Source organism: Morone saxatilis, unplaced genomic scaffold (genome assembly GCF_004916995.1).
Source record: "Morone saxatilis isolate NCDOM2014 unplaced genomic scaffold, NCSU_SB_2.0 Contig7, whole genome shotgun sequence".
Taxonomy (NCBI): domain Eukaryota; kingdom Metazoa; phylum Chordata; class Actinopteri; family Moronidae; genus Morone; species Morone saxatilis.
Window position 1 is genome coordinate 5,777,780 of NW_023340246.1, and position 16,992 is coordinate 5,794,771.

General features: G+C 40.9%; 1 protein-coding gene across 2 annotated transcripts in view; it reads right to left on the minus strand.

Annotated features, from left to right (window-relative positions):
* The window catches only part of LOC118341124 (neurexin-3b), a 258,555-nt gene that overhangs the window by 152,551 nt on the left and 89,012 nt on the right, over window positions 1-16,992 (minus strand). For both annotated transcript variants that reach the window (XM_035679318.1, XM_035679319.1), the window contains 8 exons: window positions 12,743-12,946; window positions 10,986-11,012; window positions 9,266-9,385; window positions 8,799-8,911; window positions 7,680-7,948; window positions 7,118-7,308; window positions 5,976-6,149; window positions 2,801-2,920 (listed from right to left, as the gene is read on the minus strand). In XM_035679318.1, the coding sequence (XP_035535211.1) occupies window positions 2,801-2,920; window positions 5,976-6,149; window positions 7,118-7,308; window positions 7,680-7,948; window positions 8,799-8,911; window positions 9,266-9,385; window positions 10,986-11,012; window positions 12,743-12,946 (1,218 nt within the window). The remainder of the gene's footprint in view (window positions 1-2,800; window positions 2,921-5,975; window positions 6,150-7,117; window positions 7,309-7,679; window positions 7,949-8,798; window positions 8,912-9,265; window positions 9,386-10,985; window positions 11,013-12,742; window positions 12,947-16,992) is intronic.

Here is a 16,992-nt window from a genome sequence, read left to right on the forward strand (position 1 = left end):
GAGGAGGAGGAGGAGAAAGGGGAGAGAGAAAGGAGAAAAGGGGGGGATGGATGTGAGACGACAGGGAGATGGAGATGAGCATGACAAAAGCAGTGAGCCAGAACCAAGCAGGATGAAAATGCTATAAAAAGAGTCCAACCCTCCGCCCCCTACTACCCTTTTTTTTTAAGCAGCGTTGAGCACGACATGTACCTCCAGATTGTCCAAGTGTCTCTGAAAATGGCCTGTATGGTGCAAAGAGCCCTGCAAAGGGGCACACAAGAATAAATGGACGGAACGTAGATAGTTCTCGCCTGCTGAGGGTTTTTTTCCCCCACTACTTCTCTGCCACCTAGAGCCCTGTTGGCTACAATGGAGAAGTGCAGAGAGGGCACGGAGGCTTGACACTAACAATCGGCACAGATGAAACAGCGAGAGGCTTTCCTGGCAGAAATGTTCACTTTACTTTGTTCGAGTTTCTTCATTTGGACAATGGGTAGAGACGGAGTCAGAGAAGCAGACAATTACTGATATTTGCTGCCAGCTATGAGAGAGGGAGAGACTGAGAGAAACAGAGGGAGAGGCTCCACTCCCACATTGTTAATTAAAAACTCTCTCTCTCAGCGCTGTGCTCACTGAATAAAAGGTGGTTGCACAGTTGAGCAGAATACACACGCAAGCACAAGACAAAAAAAAGCCATTTTTATTTTTATCAAGCTACTCCAATCAAACAATAACATTTGGCAATAAGATTGTATTTTACTACATTTGATTCTGCATTGTGTAGGAGATCGCACAATATTGCCCCTATGATCCATAACTATAGAAACTGGATGGGCTGTGGGTTCGTGGGGAGGAAGGGGGGTAGATAAAGAAAGAAAGAAGTACAAGAGGCAAAGCAGTAGAGGAAAATAACAGGAAAGCTGATTTCATGCTCGGGGGATTGCATCTCATTTTCTCCCACCGAGGAGGGACAGTGTGCGGTCCTGCTTGTGGACTTACTGCCACCTGGTGGTGTCCGACTGCACTGCTGCTGAGCGCATAAAACCCCACAGTGACACAGGCTGCCGTCAGAGTCAACACCAGAAGATTGGGTCAATCCTAGAGAAGTAAACTAGACCCCTTATCTTGGGACGGTGTCATGTAGACTTGTGTACTTGACTTCACTTGCAATTTCTGAAAGGTAAACTCCAGTGGAGTGTCTGTTTGCCTGACTTTGCCTTTTTATCCATTTCATTTCTCTTCGTTATTTATTTTCTTACTTCTAGCACAGGAAATAAAAATGAACTGCTTGAAAGAGTACCAAAAGAAAAAGAAAATCAACTACAAAATTCCCATTTAGGGCAATACCGCTCAGATAAGGATGCTATTATACGCTTGGGCAGCCTAGTCAATATTGGTGAACATCTATCTCCAAAACCAGCAGCAGAAGAACTCACACTTAAACCTGCAATGTCATGAGAAGTTACTGTCTAAGCTCTTGTGTTTCAATAAGAAATATGTCTGTGGCGATAGGAAACCAATGAAAGCTCCCTCGCAGTCATCTCAGGGAGCACCAGGAGGTGAATTAATGAGGGCTTCTCATCACTAATTAACACATAAACACACAGCTCCCATCACCAAGTGAGAACTGGAGTCGATTACTGACCCTGCGTGGAAACGATTGCGTCAGATCTTTTGCAGAGGGAGAAAAAAAGAGGAGCGTGAGGAGACGAAAAAAAAAAACAGAAAAAGAAAGGAAGAGAGAAAAAAGGAGGATATGAGAGATATGAAGTCGTACACAGCGGCAGAGTCTAACATCAGAAAGGTCTGGATGATTAAGGGATGCCAGCGCTCACAGAGAGCAGCTCTCCTAACAGCCTCCACCACCTCATTAGTCTGGCCCAGCAGCAGTATGCCCCCACTATTAACCGCTAAATGAAAGACCGCCAACCGTGATTACTTAGGGGAAGTCCCCTGTCGTCATGGGGATAAGAGATCCCTACTCCACACACACACACTCACACACACATAAACTCATACTTCGACTTCTACGATAGCTATTTGAAGGGCGTTTATGAAAAGGCGATTGAGGCAGAAGTGGATATTTTACACATCATCAGTCACAGTCGTTCACTCCGAAGCCCGACACGTGAAACCTCGGGACATCAAGCAAACCTGTTACGACAAATTGCCTGCATTGCAGCAAAACAATTGCCGCCATCTCTCGGTTGCTTCATCTAAAGATCACATGAAGCTTTCAGCTCCACTTTCACACAGCAAATCTGACAAAGGCTTAATAAGCACATGACAGGAAGGGCCTCAGAGTCCTTCAGTCAAGGATACGGTACTCACTGTTGCAGACGGGATGGCATGGCTCCATAGGTGCATCCCGTTGGTATGTCAGTGTGCATGTCTGTAGTGTATACAGTTGTGTTGTGTTTAAGGAGCACTCCTTCAGTTTAGCATTGAACTTCCATAAAGTTAAATGGACTTGCAAGAGATCAAATTAGTGCAGCAGCATCTGACAGATCATGACTTTTACTTTTTTAAATGGCTTAAGTTGAAAATATTGCCATTATGCAACTTGATTTTTGTTAGACCATCCCTGACTGGGATGGTAAATGCCCATGTGTTTCAAACCTAAAAGATATTACTCAAGACATGCCACTTGTTGAAAACTCCCTTCAGAGCCACAGGATGCATTATACAAATATCTCACATGCTGTTTAGTACTCCCTGTGACTAACACATTGGCTTTGACATGTAAAAATCGGTGGAGTGCTCCTTTAATGCATACGTGAGGCAAGTACAGGTGAAACTGAAGCCCAGCAGTACTCACGGTCATTGCAGTGAGTCCCTGTGTAAGATGTCATGGAGCAGTCGCAAGTGAAGTTCTCCCACTGCTGGATACACACACCCATGTTGGCACACGAGTCCTCCTGGCAGGTCGTACTCGGGCCTGGGAATAGGTGGCAGGGAGAGGGAGAAAGAGAGAGACACCACAGGAGAGCACAGTTAAGCAACAACAAGAGCAGCTGCTGAGCCTTAACAATGCAGGACTCATGCAGAAGAAATGCACTCTAGAGAGAGATACAGAATGTGGGCCTAGAAGAACGAACAAGGAGCAAACAGTGCCACCACAGGAAGCCTGACCTGGAGTACAACACACTTAAAAACAGTCTGGGGAATCCTGTTTCATGCTGGGTAAAGCGGCAATCACAGTGGCAAGCTGAAGCAGAGGCGCCAGGTTTTCACAGGATCAACAGCACGCCTCTAAGGCAGTGGGAGCGCCAGCATTTACTCTGATTTAATTACTGTAAAAGCTGCCATACAGCATGCTACTTTAGTTCTAATCGGCATTTAAGACACACTACAGCAGATGAATTGGACCCCAGCTGGGCTGATGTGATGACACTGTCAACATCCCTTCATTTCCTTCTTTTTGAGAGAGTGTGCCGGTGGACATGCATGCAGTTTTTCATATCATTCCAACAAGTAGTTTTAAAAAAAGTTTTATCACAGTAAAACTTAGAACGCTGCATTCCCTCTGTGAACAAGCAAGACAAAACATAAAAAAAAAACCTTTTAACCAAATGACAAAAACTCTGTTAAACAATACCCATTTTAAAGCGGTCCTGGCAATTTTCTGTCCCAACATCGCTTTCACTTTGAGAAATACGCGGTGAACAATAGACACACTAGACAGGCAGAGTTCATGAAGAGCAGAGGAGAAAAGAAAACATAAAGAGCACTCGAGAACATGTAGTGCATATCCTCGTGTATGCACTTCAGTCAGACAGGAGTTGAGGAGGGTATTCAAAGTCAAAGTGGATGTGTGTTTGCTATTCCTCTACACCACACATAGCTCTTACCTTTGAATACTTATACCGAGAGGGAATGCAGATAAGGACAAGCGCACAGCATAGATAACGAGATAAACAATTCCCCGTCGGAGTCTAGACAGACATGGGGGAGCGGAAACCTTGACAGAAACCCTTCTGATAACCACATAGGAAACAAACAAAAGTAAATAAAGTAAAATTAAGTATAAATTAAATTAACAGTCCAAATAAATGGCAGACAAGTGCAAGTAAACAGCGTTTAGGAGCAATTGTCTTGTGCAAGACAAAGTGAAGAAAAGAAGGACATTTGAAGTGGAAAACAGAGCAAGTTTGCCAGCTGAAAGTGCATTTACTGTGTAATGTATGGTAAGGTAGTCAACCAGGCATCCTGTGTGCATACATGTCTATCTGTATTGTGTCAGTGTGTTGTATGCACACGTCGGTGCTCTGATTTTATTTTGCTGTGCTTTGAGCATTGCAGCAGGAGGTCGATCACTCTCTGAAAAACACTCTGGGTACAGTAGCAAAACATGATGGTTTTGTTTATTTTTGTTGTTTTTTTTCTAAATGAGAGAGACAGAAGGAGGCCTAATACATCAGCAGCAGAGACGGCATTTGGATGTGCAGTGACAGCCTCTTTCTGCTGTCTATGTTAGCTTGTAATGTGTCACAACTGGCATTTTAATACAAGAACACAGCACTCCCACAAATTGTCTGCCTCTGCTTTTAGGCGCTGCTTTTAGACTGCATGACTGCACTATATCTATATTGTATGACCTGATCTGTTTACTGTCTTTATACTGTGTACTCAAAATTTTATGCAATTTTATCAAATATGGCCCGACCACCTAGTCCAGCGGTTAGCAAGGAAGAAAACATGCCATATTTACAATTAAATGTGCTTGAATCTAACATATGTATGGTTACATTAACACTCCAGCAGAGTAGTAATATGAAAATGCAGTCGCCACACAATAATCATACTTCTACATATATAGTTTTGTTTCCCAGTAATGTCTGTCTATTTTCTCTGCGTATTCATTTTTATTTTCAGAGAGCAAGTCACCACCAAGGGGACATTATTGCCATGGTGACACCCACGATGCATTGCACACAGCAGATTTTCAGGCGAGCAGGCCTCGGAGAGAGAGGCTGAGTTTAACCCTCTACCTTGCAGGTCGGCTTTGGTGAAACCAACTTTGTTAGCGAAAGAAAGAAAATAACAAACAGAACAGAGCAGAGCGGAAAACAAGAGTAAAGGTTAGTGAGGGTCCAGCATTGTTAGTGTTTGTAAAACTTGTAAAAGTTTGTCACTTTGGCAGAGTGCAACATAGGGGAACATTGTTGATTCATCAGTGAGGGTTGAACTCCTGAATAAAGATCCCACATAGTGGTATTTGTTTTATAATACAGGGGATTTTTAAGTATGTTTTGGCCAAATGTTCTGCCCATAAAAAGCTACTGTTTAGCTCTTTGAACTTATCTTAATCTTCTGCTGCCCTCTAGAGGTCATATACAGAGGCCTGCACCATACACAAGGAATGTCATATCTATCTGAACAATGATATTTTACACTGGTAAAAGTAATGATTTAATAGGTAATAAAGAAGTGCAAATAGTTTTGGCATGGCAGTCTATTGTGAATGGAAACGGCCTCAAGTCAAATCTATTAATATAACAACAATAAAGAGATTGCTGTACAAATACCACATCATTAGCAGCTCATTTGAATTATGTAATAGTAAACTAGTTTGGCTTAAGATAAAAAAGTAAAAGTTTAGGGGCTGGTGAAGGAAAAAAGGCACACAGTGTTTAAGTGCATGTTTACATCTTCTATAAACATCTTACCTTGTAAAATAATCTACAATTGGCTTGTTTTAGTTTTCTTTCATAATCTGGGTAAAGAGGTGTCTTAATTTGTTATTCAGGTTTTAGCACTTCCAGTTATCTTAAACTATATTGATGTAACATAAAAAGATTACAAGCTATTATTAGTAAAAGTGAAAGAAATTATTTTCCTTTTTTCAAATAAAAAGAAAATAAGTCTGATTAACAAGGCCAGAGAGTCGCTTTAATGGCTACTGAAAGAGCCGTCTAATTAAACTGATAAATCACACACCGCAGCTATATATATATATATATATATATATATGCGCTACAGGTCATCTGTACCTTCACAGCCACGCTCGACCTGTCCGCTGCGGAAAAGGGCGTCGTTGATGAGGTCAGGCAGGCGGCCGTTGAGGTCAACTGAGGCCAAGCAGCCCTGGAAACCCTCCCGAGAAACCACCAGCTTAGGGAGGTTCTGGTACATGTTGGGTCCCAGACCTCCGACAAAAAGGTCACCTGAAGGCAGAGAAAGAGGGATAATCAATAACAAAACAGAAGAATTTCATTCTAAATGAAAGCTAGTTCTTTATTTTAAAGTAATCCTAAATTCAGTTAGAACTGTGTTTTGTGACATTTCATTGGCATGGAATGGAGTCATCAGGCTACATGTTATACTTGTAGAATGAATCTTGAATCTATTCCCATGCTACTAAAATCAAAGTCATTTTTTATGACACATGTACGTAACTCTCAAGTCTTAGCTAGTCTAAATAAAGTGACAGTCCATTCGCCAAATATAACGCCATGTTAATTGTTTAAACAGAGTAATGGTTAATAAGTACATTTACAGAAAAAAAATTTAGTTCAATATTTTGGGAAATGATGAGTTGGAGGAGAATATTGATACCACTCTCATATCTGTATGATGAATATAAAGCTATTGACTGGAAATGGGAGAAAAAGCTAGTCTGTCTCTGTCCCAGTTTAACGAACTATGCCTACTAGCACTTCTAAAGCTCACTAATTAACACATTATACGCCTGTTTAGTCCTATTTAGCCCTATTTAGTAACACTAACATGTAAAAATGACAAACAATGTTTTATGGGATTTATTTACCATACTATTTCTACCCAAGAAATAGTCTGACACAGTATTCCCACTTAATTACAATTATTTGTCATCTCTGGATGTTTTGCATGTTTCCATCCATTTTCTGTTGAACAGAGTCTTTACATCTGAATGTAATAATCTGAGGTACTACCTGTTGACTGTTTGCTGGTCTGCGCTACCTGTAACACAACTTTTAACACTTGGGCTTGGAGAGCATACCAAGTCAAGTCAGAGAGCTAAAGTCCAAGGAGTCACAAGACTTTAGTGTTAAAGTCAAAGTCGAGCTGCAAGTCTTTTTTCATTTTGTCTGACTCAAGTCCAAGTCATGTGTGGGTATATCTTCACCATGAACCTCCGAAAGCTATGTGGTACCTTTGAGGTCGAGGTTCTTGGCTCCGTTGACATTCTGGGTGACTGACTTTGTGTCCACCTTGAGCGTGTGTGTGTTGGACGCGTCTCGTGTGATGACCACATTATGCCACTGGTTATCGTTCAGTGGATTGTCACTGTTCCCCTTCAACAGACTTGGCCCGTTCCCCAGGTCAAACACATAGTGGATAAACCTGGCAGAGAAGTAGATGAAGACATCAGGGTTTGTTAGTGTATATTGGAATGTGTGTTATTGCAGTAAGTCTCTTTTTATCTTCCCGGACTGATTAACCTTAATGGAAAAACTCCTAAACATCTCACGTAGCTCTGCCACTAATGGGAGTTAGACTGATAAAGAAAAACAATCTTTGCTGCAACACAATGATGTTTATGCTTTTACAAGCTCACAAAAAGGTGCAACAGATATTTGGAATCAATAGTTCGGTCAGCACTCTTAAATTCATAATGCCTTAAGAAACCAACTATACCCACATGAGTGCTGCCATTTTAAATGTAACAATCGTCTTTGGACTGCGGCCAGCAACACGTCAGCCTCATCACTCACCCTTTGACCAGCTCCACGGCAATGAAGTCGTTCCCGTCTCCGCTGTTGAAGATGATGAAACCGTCGGGTGACATGGTTTTGAACTGAAAGAAGAGGTGCATTGTGGTATAGGCCTGCAGAGTGGCCAAGCCCAGGTAGCTGCCCTTGGTCTTGAAGGTCACGGGGTCGGCAATGATGAAGCGCATGCCAAAGCGGGCGTTCAGCTCACAGAAATCGATGTCCCCGTTCTTGCACATGTCGATGTACTGCATACCATTGAACTTAAGGCTCTGTGGGGAGAGTTGTTGAGAGACGGAGTTGTTATAAATAAATTGTGAGGCACACTTTTATTTAAAGGGAAACTTTGCAGATTTTTAACCAGCTATGTATCATTACAATGTGGGTAGTATATGAAAATGAATATTGTTTAACCCTCGATGTTGCCTGAAACCAGAGTTCTCTGCACTAATTAGGGTACAGATTGCATATTTACATGTCCACCTTCACGTTGTGTAGCAGTCCCTCATTCTCGCTGATTAAATATGAATCAAAATTCTGTTGTTGCCAATTTCTCACCTCAAATCTTTTCAGAAGCAACTGTTATAATATGACACAATTGTGCCCAGAGGGCCACTTTTTCCTGCCTTAAACCGAACACCACCCAACTTGCAATGTATTGTGAGCCAGCCGGAGCGTTTAGTAGTCTGGTATGGCCCAGTGCATTCATAATACCTTAGCATTTTTTCTCCATTTCCCCTGATCATAAGGCACCAATATTTGTGTCTTCCTACTGCAAACACAATCCAGTTTTATGAAAACATAATCAGTGAGGAAATACCTCGAATTGTACCTAGATTGCCATGGTAGTATAATAAGCAAATTGACCTATAACACTGTTATATTAAAGAAATCATCATAATAAACAGATTTTAAAGTACAAAGGATTATTTTGATAATAATCTGTGCATATACTGTAGTTTTCATTTCAAAAATTAGATACAAAGACACCCGTAGTTGAATATGTTGACCTCTTCTTTGGCTAAAATTATATATAACAATGATTAAAGCCCTCTTCTTAAGGACATGAGTTCATCACTGATCTGTTGAAAATGGTGCACCTGAACATATTGCACTTCATACCTGAAGATGTCCAATAAAGGAGGAGGGAGCAGACGAGACGAAGCGTCTCTCGGTCAAGATGCCCGTCTCCACGTTGTTGAACTCTAGACGGGTGTGGTCGCCTGCCATCTGACCTGAGGTGGAGGAGGGAAGAGAAAGGAGAAGAAGCCAGGATTGAAGGGGTGAAAGAGGAGGAGGGATACTGCAACCTGAACCTTAACACAGCAACAATCCACTTTGTGTCATGCTGATGTAATAACCCCACCAATGCCAACAGTCAAGTCGAAGTATGTTTGTTTGTATCTCCCTAATGAAATCTAACTTAGCTGAATCCTAAAATTGGCATTCATGAGACAGAATATAATACTAAATAGAGATATTAGAAGTGTCTTCACCCCTGCCCCCCCCCCAAAAAAAAGAAAAATTATACGATCATGCATATCATGAATATTGTAAATTAGCAAGTAAAGGGTTCATAAGAGTAATACCTTCAGCCATGTCGTCATCCACAGTGAGTTTGAAGTTTTTACCGCGGCGGACCACTCGTACTGAGTGCCACTCATTGTCGTTGAGCTTTTGTCCGGCATAAAGAACTTCAGGGCCCTTGCCTGAAGAGGAGGGTTAGTTAGTCAAGGGACGGGGGAAGCACGAGCACAAACCAAATCTTTGTTTTCACAACAAATGCAATAGACTGGAAAAATTAACCAGGAAAAGACTTTTCAATTTTGAATAAATAATGCTTTTGTTTTTTTTATGTACAGTTAAAAACATTTTAACAACTTTATCATTTTGAAATAGTAGTCTCACTTTCCAAACAAAAAATTGGTTTTGGTTTGACCACAGAGGAAAACAACACAATAAATCACAACTGGCAGTAACATAGAAGTAAACATTTGCTGTTACTAATACATCAAAAGACATGTCTCTGAGTTCTGTATAATCAAATCTAACTGTCTCTGTCTCTCCCTAGCTTATATTCCTTAGGTTTGTAGTTTTGAATGATCCTTCCAAATTATACCTTAAATGGCTGTGTTTCAGCAGGAGTTTAGTTTAATTACAGATGATTGCAAATTGTGCTGCAGATTCATTGTGGCTTTCATTACAATAGGCCTGTAGAGACTGAGTAAGATATTCTTTTAGCCAACCACTAGAGGGCACCACAGCCCCACTGAGTTTATCTTAAAGGCCAGAGCTGCTCTATCAGAATCCTGAATCTGCTGAGTAATATCACACGCAGGTTTTAAATCCAAATAAGCAGCGTTCTTTAGTCAGTTAATGTGATTTGTAGAGCAGATAATGGATTTTAATTTGGTGATTAAACTTCTGTTGTCCACTGCTGACCCGGCACTGTAGACAAATGCTAGTGTACTGCATGTATATGAGGAAGATAATATGGATTCTCAATGTGTGTAAGTATTACCATTTTAAAGCATTTACTGAAAATAATATTTCTAATTGGAAAGAAATGAATTTACAGTGACACTGCAAGAATAAATCAGTTAAATCCTAAATTAATAAAAAATCATCTCCTTTAGAACTTGCAGTACATGTTTTTTTGTGTGCATGTGTGTGTCCTGGATTATTACTTACTAATTATGTCAAACTAATCAATATTAACAGAGGTCTAGTGTTTGATCAGTAAATAGACACAAGCACTCCCTCGCACACATACCTGAACCCCCTTTTATGTGTTTGTTTTCTGTTTTTCTCTCTTTTAATCTCTCTCTCTACAAGGCTGTGTGCGAAAATAAGAAAAAATAGGAGTCCCTTTCATGAGTAAGAGCATGTCTGCTAGTACCATCTATATATCACATTACAGGCCTATATACTGCAGTATGTGTAAAAATAAGGAAAGTAGGAGTGAGAAGTGAGAAGCACAGCAATATATTACAGTGTAATTGAGAAAACAATATAGCCCATAGAGTCTGAGAGTGCAAATGTTCAGTGAGTAGCTATAGGCATACAGGGGAAGATTAAGAACTAGTTGCCAGACTTTATTTAAAAAGTGGGCCATTTTAAAATATATAGAGTACATTAAGTCAGATTTGCATAACTTTGATCTCTGGCTATTACTTATTTCCCTCTTATCTGAGAAATCCTCTTATCAGTCCCCTGCATTCACACATCTCTGCCCTTACATCTAGCACACAGGCTATAATCAAACATTGATTGAAGGAAGAAGGCTGCAGAAGAAGAATGTTGACTTACTGGCGTTACAGTTTATCCTGACACAGTCTAGATGGGGAGGGGAGAATAAGTGACAGATGAAATCGCATCCTTCAAGGTTACAGCTGCAGACATCCAAGAGCAAGAAAAGCCACCTTCCGGGGACGGTCACATGACCCCGGCGGCCATTTTAGCCTCATTGGCTACAGATGGTCAATATTGCTATACTGATTCTGAAAATCCAATTTAATCCCAATCCAATTCTTTTAATTACGTTTAATGCTGTAGCCAATAATATTGTACCTATACTGGTCAATATTACTGTACTGATTAAACTGCATTCATTTATTTGGTTTAGTTTGAAACTTTCATGTTATGATAGGAATGCTAATAGCATCACATGAGAATTATTTTACGAAAAAGCATTCATGGAGTTTGGCTACATGTTGAGTTGTTAAATTTCAAAATGGTCGCTTGCAGTTCAATGGCCACATCGATTTTGCAACCCAGCAACTAGAGCCAAAATATTTTACGAGTAACCCACTACGTACTGTAAAATCAATCAGTTTTATATAATTTGTCATTAATTATTACTTGACTCTTACTAAAATCTCCTTCTAAGGGAGAGTACTGAACCATTGTTGGCAGGTGCAGGTTGAAATCCATGTGACCAGGCTGGTCATGTGCCGTCAACCGCAACAGAAAAGTGGGAACAAACAGCCTCGAGCCACGCAGCACCAACACCGTACAGAGGCCTTAAAGACCCAACTCACAGAGGGTCCTGTGTAAGTTACTGAAAAGTTCTGTGCATTTAATAGATTTTGTCAGAATTTGAAATTGATCTAGATTTTAAAGGTAAACGTCTCTGTTTTGAATGCTTGCACATTAAAAACATGAAATATGGACTACAGATGTTCCATGTTTTTAGCAGCTGTGGTAACCGAGTACATTGCATTCTATAATAGATTAGTTAGATTCAGATATTGTGTATGTGTGTATGTGCACATGTGCTTTATGTTGAGGGTATCTATTCTAGTCTCACTGGTATAAAGGCCTGCACTCTACTTAAATGTAGCACTCGTGCCACCATCTGCAGGCGCGCTGGGTGCTGTGGCATCGGGCTGTTTGCCAGACGGGCCGCAGGCTCGGGGGCCTTTGAAGGGGTGAGTGCCATCTTTGAACAAGGCATGGGAGATGCCAGCTAGACCAAGGGTTACTAATGGACAGAGAGAAACATGAACCTGCTATCATGAAGAAAAGAAAAAAAAGACCACAGGAACAGACCCACATAATAAGAATGCATACTATCAGTGCAGCACTAAAATGTACAAGTGCTTACCTACAGCTCTGAATAGATGGCAGAATATAACTAATAGTACAAATGTTGCTATCTGAATTGATGCATGTCTGAGGACAGTGCCATCTATTAAGATAATTGAAAAAGCAAAAATGTGTCTTTGGAAAAATCTATTTGTACAATGAGCATGACTAAAATGATCTATGATCTGTTCAAAAGATGTGCTGCATAGCATGGATAACTTTGTTAAGTGTTAGATTGATGGATATAAAAATCTACAAAGACATCTAAGCATCAAGGCAGAAAAACTTACAGTCCAGGCAAGTCAAAAACAATGCATGCAACTACAAAGACAAACTGGTTTAGTATGTTAAGTCTGATATCAAGTCTGAACCATAAAGTAAATGTACAATAAAAGAAAGAAAAAAGAAAACACAAGAACAGTAAGACCTCCACTTGAACTCGAGGGGAGGTAAGCCAACAGGGACGGTTTATACGATACCTAGGTTGACTGTCAGTTTGACTCTTCCGCTGTCCAGCTCTAGCCTCAGTGTATCCGCCGACTCGCGGGACGTGGCGGCCATGAGCAGGCCGAACGCCCGCTGAGACATGAAGCGGAGGGAGACGTCCTCGGCCTCTGTGTGCATGACAGTTGGAATCACAACTTTCATGTACATGCTGCCATCGTAAGACAGGATCGATGCCTCTGCAAGGACAAGAAGAGACAAAAATGTTCAATTATATTTAACATAGGGTACATGGTGCCAACAAAAGTATGGTGGGGAAGGAGAGGCCATGTCCATTTGTGTGTACACAAAAAACACAGGTACCATCATAACAAATATATTGCATATGCTTCACCTCCTTCTGATAGCTTTGTTTATACTATCAAAGCCTCAGATAAGAGTGTGTGCTACGAAGGCAAATACACACACAAATATGCTCAGTGAAGAAAAGTGTACCCAGTTTAAAGTTGTAACATGCATACATGAATGTCCTTTATATTTTATCAATGGGAAACACAGGCGTACACGTCCCACATGCCCGGTTGCAGCTGTATTCGTCATCCGTCGAGTGACAGGCGAGTATCTGGGAGCTCAGGCTGAGGCGCACACACCCTGCTCAGTGTGCAGAAAATTAAATTATCATGCTACTTCCCCCTCTCCCTGGCAACTCCCTTCTATTGCGGCGTCTTCACTCTAATCGTGAAATCTTTTTTTGTGTACAACCATACTGCAATGCAAATATAATTGTCTTGTAGTTAAATAGGGATGATAAGAACAAATAGATCATGGTGGTTTTAAGGCTGCTGGGCCGGACTACTCTGTTCTCTTCTTATGAGTTCTAAAAGGAGGAGAAAGCCAAAGCGGGTGCGGTGAAGAAAGAGGAAGACTGTCAGCAGACTGGAAGCCTCTTGGGGAGAGAGAGACAGATTAAAAAGGGTATCCAACCATGACATACCTGTTTTGACACCTCAGCTTTTTAAAAGAAAAAATAGCCCTGTGGCCTCAGAAATGCACCACCATTTGGCTGCGTCTAGGGAAATGCTGAGGCCGTAGATGAGAGGTTTTGGAGCATCACACAGGAGAGGGGCTGTACCTGTAAACGATGCATTGTCGCATGTCATGCCCCGTACGCAGCCGATTTTACTCCTTTTTACACGCGGTCTACAAAATAAAGTGTCATTTTCAAGTTGATTTGTGTAGAAAAATGCTTAGCCATGCAAACACTAATGCATTATAAGTAATATTGGATTTTGCTTCTCCTAAATGTCAAGATCCATGTGATATGTTGCAAAATTCACACATAAGCAGCGTGAGATCACTGAACCATTCCACTCACTGAGCGTTGCACTGCTGTAAAAAAATCCCACATTCGTCTGTGTTGCTTTCAGGGCTGTTGTAAAATTCAGTCTATGAACAAGCTGTCGACTCTGTGGGTACAGTAGCCTGGAGGATAATGAAACCTTGGCTCCCCATTGTTCTACTCAATTTTAAATTGCACAGGCTCTCTCCCTCTTTGTGCCTGCTTTGCGCTCAGGCACACACGCATTAAAACAGTTACACATCCACACATACATGCACACCAGCCGGTCCGCAGACGGACCCCCCTAACTGACAGAGGCATGTATTGATTTGTGAGCCAGGTCAGGTCCCAATCTCACGAAGAAAAAACATGGCAAGAGTCAATCTGCAGCACAGAAAAACCAAAGAGACAAGCAAGGACATGAGAAGTACCCTATAAAACAAACTGTGATGTCCACTCTGGACTCGGCACAGGGCCCTGGGTAAAACTGTTTTTGAACATTGGTGTTTGCAGCTAAGAGAATTTGACATTGGGATGGAAACATTCTTAAAAGTGGACATGTCACATCTTAAATAAAGACAGTTACTTACTGGCTCTAATATTACATTACTTCATAGAACTTTTTTAAATCAGACTTCTAACTAAATGAAATGTCTAGTTATTGCCCCACTGTATGGAATAATTAACTACTGGGAACTAATAAACAGGTGGCGAAGTACGACAGAAGACATGGAGTGAAGTATTGTGGAAGTTATAGGCATGCCATCCAGATAGTTCTAGAGTCTATGTCAATGCTAGCAGCTCTGTGAGGCCGCACTCACAGCTAAATGCTAAATTTAGCATTCTGACATGCTCACAATGTCATGTTAACATGCTGATATTTAGCAGGTAAAATCCAATCCAATCACTCACAACCATAATGTCAACCTCAAGGTTCCAGTGATCACCAACATTAGAAGAATGAATCGCTCAGGGACCATAAATATCTGTACAAGATTTCATGACAATCCATCCAATAGTTGTTGAGATATTTCAGTATTTATGGTATTGATTTTCCTCCTTTAAACAGCTTTAGCTATTCACAGTTGCACAATACTCTCAACCTTCTTAAGAGGCTGCATGAAAACCTTCCTAACCAGTTTGCCAATAGGGCTTGACTGCTCCGCATTTAACACCGTGCTGTGGCTTTTTAAGCAAGCAACGTCATAATAGCAGCCAATTTTAGAGGTCTGTTTCGTCGCACAACATCCTGTTTGGGGCAAAGTGGTCCCCATCATGTCCGATTGTCATCGATCAATCTCAGCTGGGATTGGCTGTGTTGTAGTCAAATGGCTTTTTATTATCTGAGAGAGGAGAGGGAAGTCTTTTTTTGAGCTTATTTTGAGGATGCCTTTCATTTACAACCACTTAGGAAAGGTTCAAGAAGAAACAAACTTCTAAGATAGCTGTCCAGGAGTGACTGACAGGACAGAATCGAGTAATCTTCCTCACAGTGTTCATTACTGGTTAAAGAATGTTCTCCATAAATGTATCCAAAGAGAACACAAAGAGGGATAAGGATTCACAATATCCTGCTTGCAAATATGCTAATTTCTTATTCCCAATTCTACACAAATATAAAATATAGACATTTTTCTCAATTGTAGCTTTAACTTTCCCCTCAGTAATGTCCTTCCTAGGGTTATACTGGAGGCTTGCCTACAGCTCTGCAGTACTGAGCACAACTTCTTACAAGAGAAATTCAAAGTGACACTGCCGTGCTTTGTAATAAACCACTCGCCTTGGCCATACTGAACTTACTCTACTAGGAGCTGATGCTTGTGGGAATTGTGGGAAGCTTCCAATCAATATTTTTACATTTAAAAAACTTGCTAACTACTATGTGTAATGTGAAAGATTTTGCTTAGCCTCACAAACCCGCCGAGACTGATCACCCAACTCTACAGTTCCCCTCGGCTCTAAAGAGTGCTTCAGCATCTTTTTGGGGTTTTTTGCAACTTCACTTTTTTGGTCGAGTCTCTCAACCACATATTCCAGCCCGGCACACAGTGACATAAAAAAGCTGCAGACTAGCTGGTGAACACAGTAGAGCAGCTACAGAGACATATTGTGAATATCAGATGGACATAAACATGACTCCAAATGAATGCTAATGTCACTCTGTGTCCGCTGGGTGTGTAAACAGGCACACATCTCTCACTCCCTCACTTCTACAGTAAGTTCTTAAGGTGATATGCCAGTGTTGTGTTTTTTGTTGGTAAATGTTTATAAAATTTTGACTTTCCACCTTTGTTTTCACTTTCATAAAAGTTCAGCTAACCTGAAGGATTGTTTAAAACCAGAACGATCATCTGGCCAATGTTTCTTTCCATCATCAGATGTCTTTTTAGCATTCCTCTCATCTCATCTCAGCAATTACCATGGTGGTTACACGCTATACCTAGATGACAAAAACTATTTAACTATTTAACTACTATTAAAAGTCTTTTGAGTTCCAGCTGTTTATTTGTCTAAATCTGGTATTACAGTAACTCAGGTTATGGTATCATGTATAGTTTAATTAGGGCTCCTAAAGCAATGACAGAGCTGTAAAGAAGTGAGAGCAGACTGCTGAACCAAACATCACTTTACATTTGAAGAGAATTAAACATCAGGCTCTGCCTAAGGGAAGACGCTGTGATTATAGTCATTTATACCTGATGTAAAGCTAATAACAGGCCTCAGCAACATACAGCAGGTGACTGCACTCCATGCAACCACCGTGTGCGTTTGTGTATGTGTGTTTCAACTTATATTCATGCACAACACGATATCTATGCACCTACAGCTTGTGCTCCTCTGTAAGTTGGAATTTCTTAAGATAGATATCAGCAGCAATGAGGATGTCATTTCAGATGGTAATTAAGCTGCTACTTGTCAGTCTTCTGTGTGTGTGTTTGTGTGTGT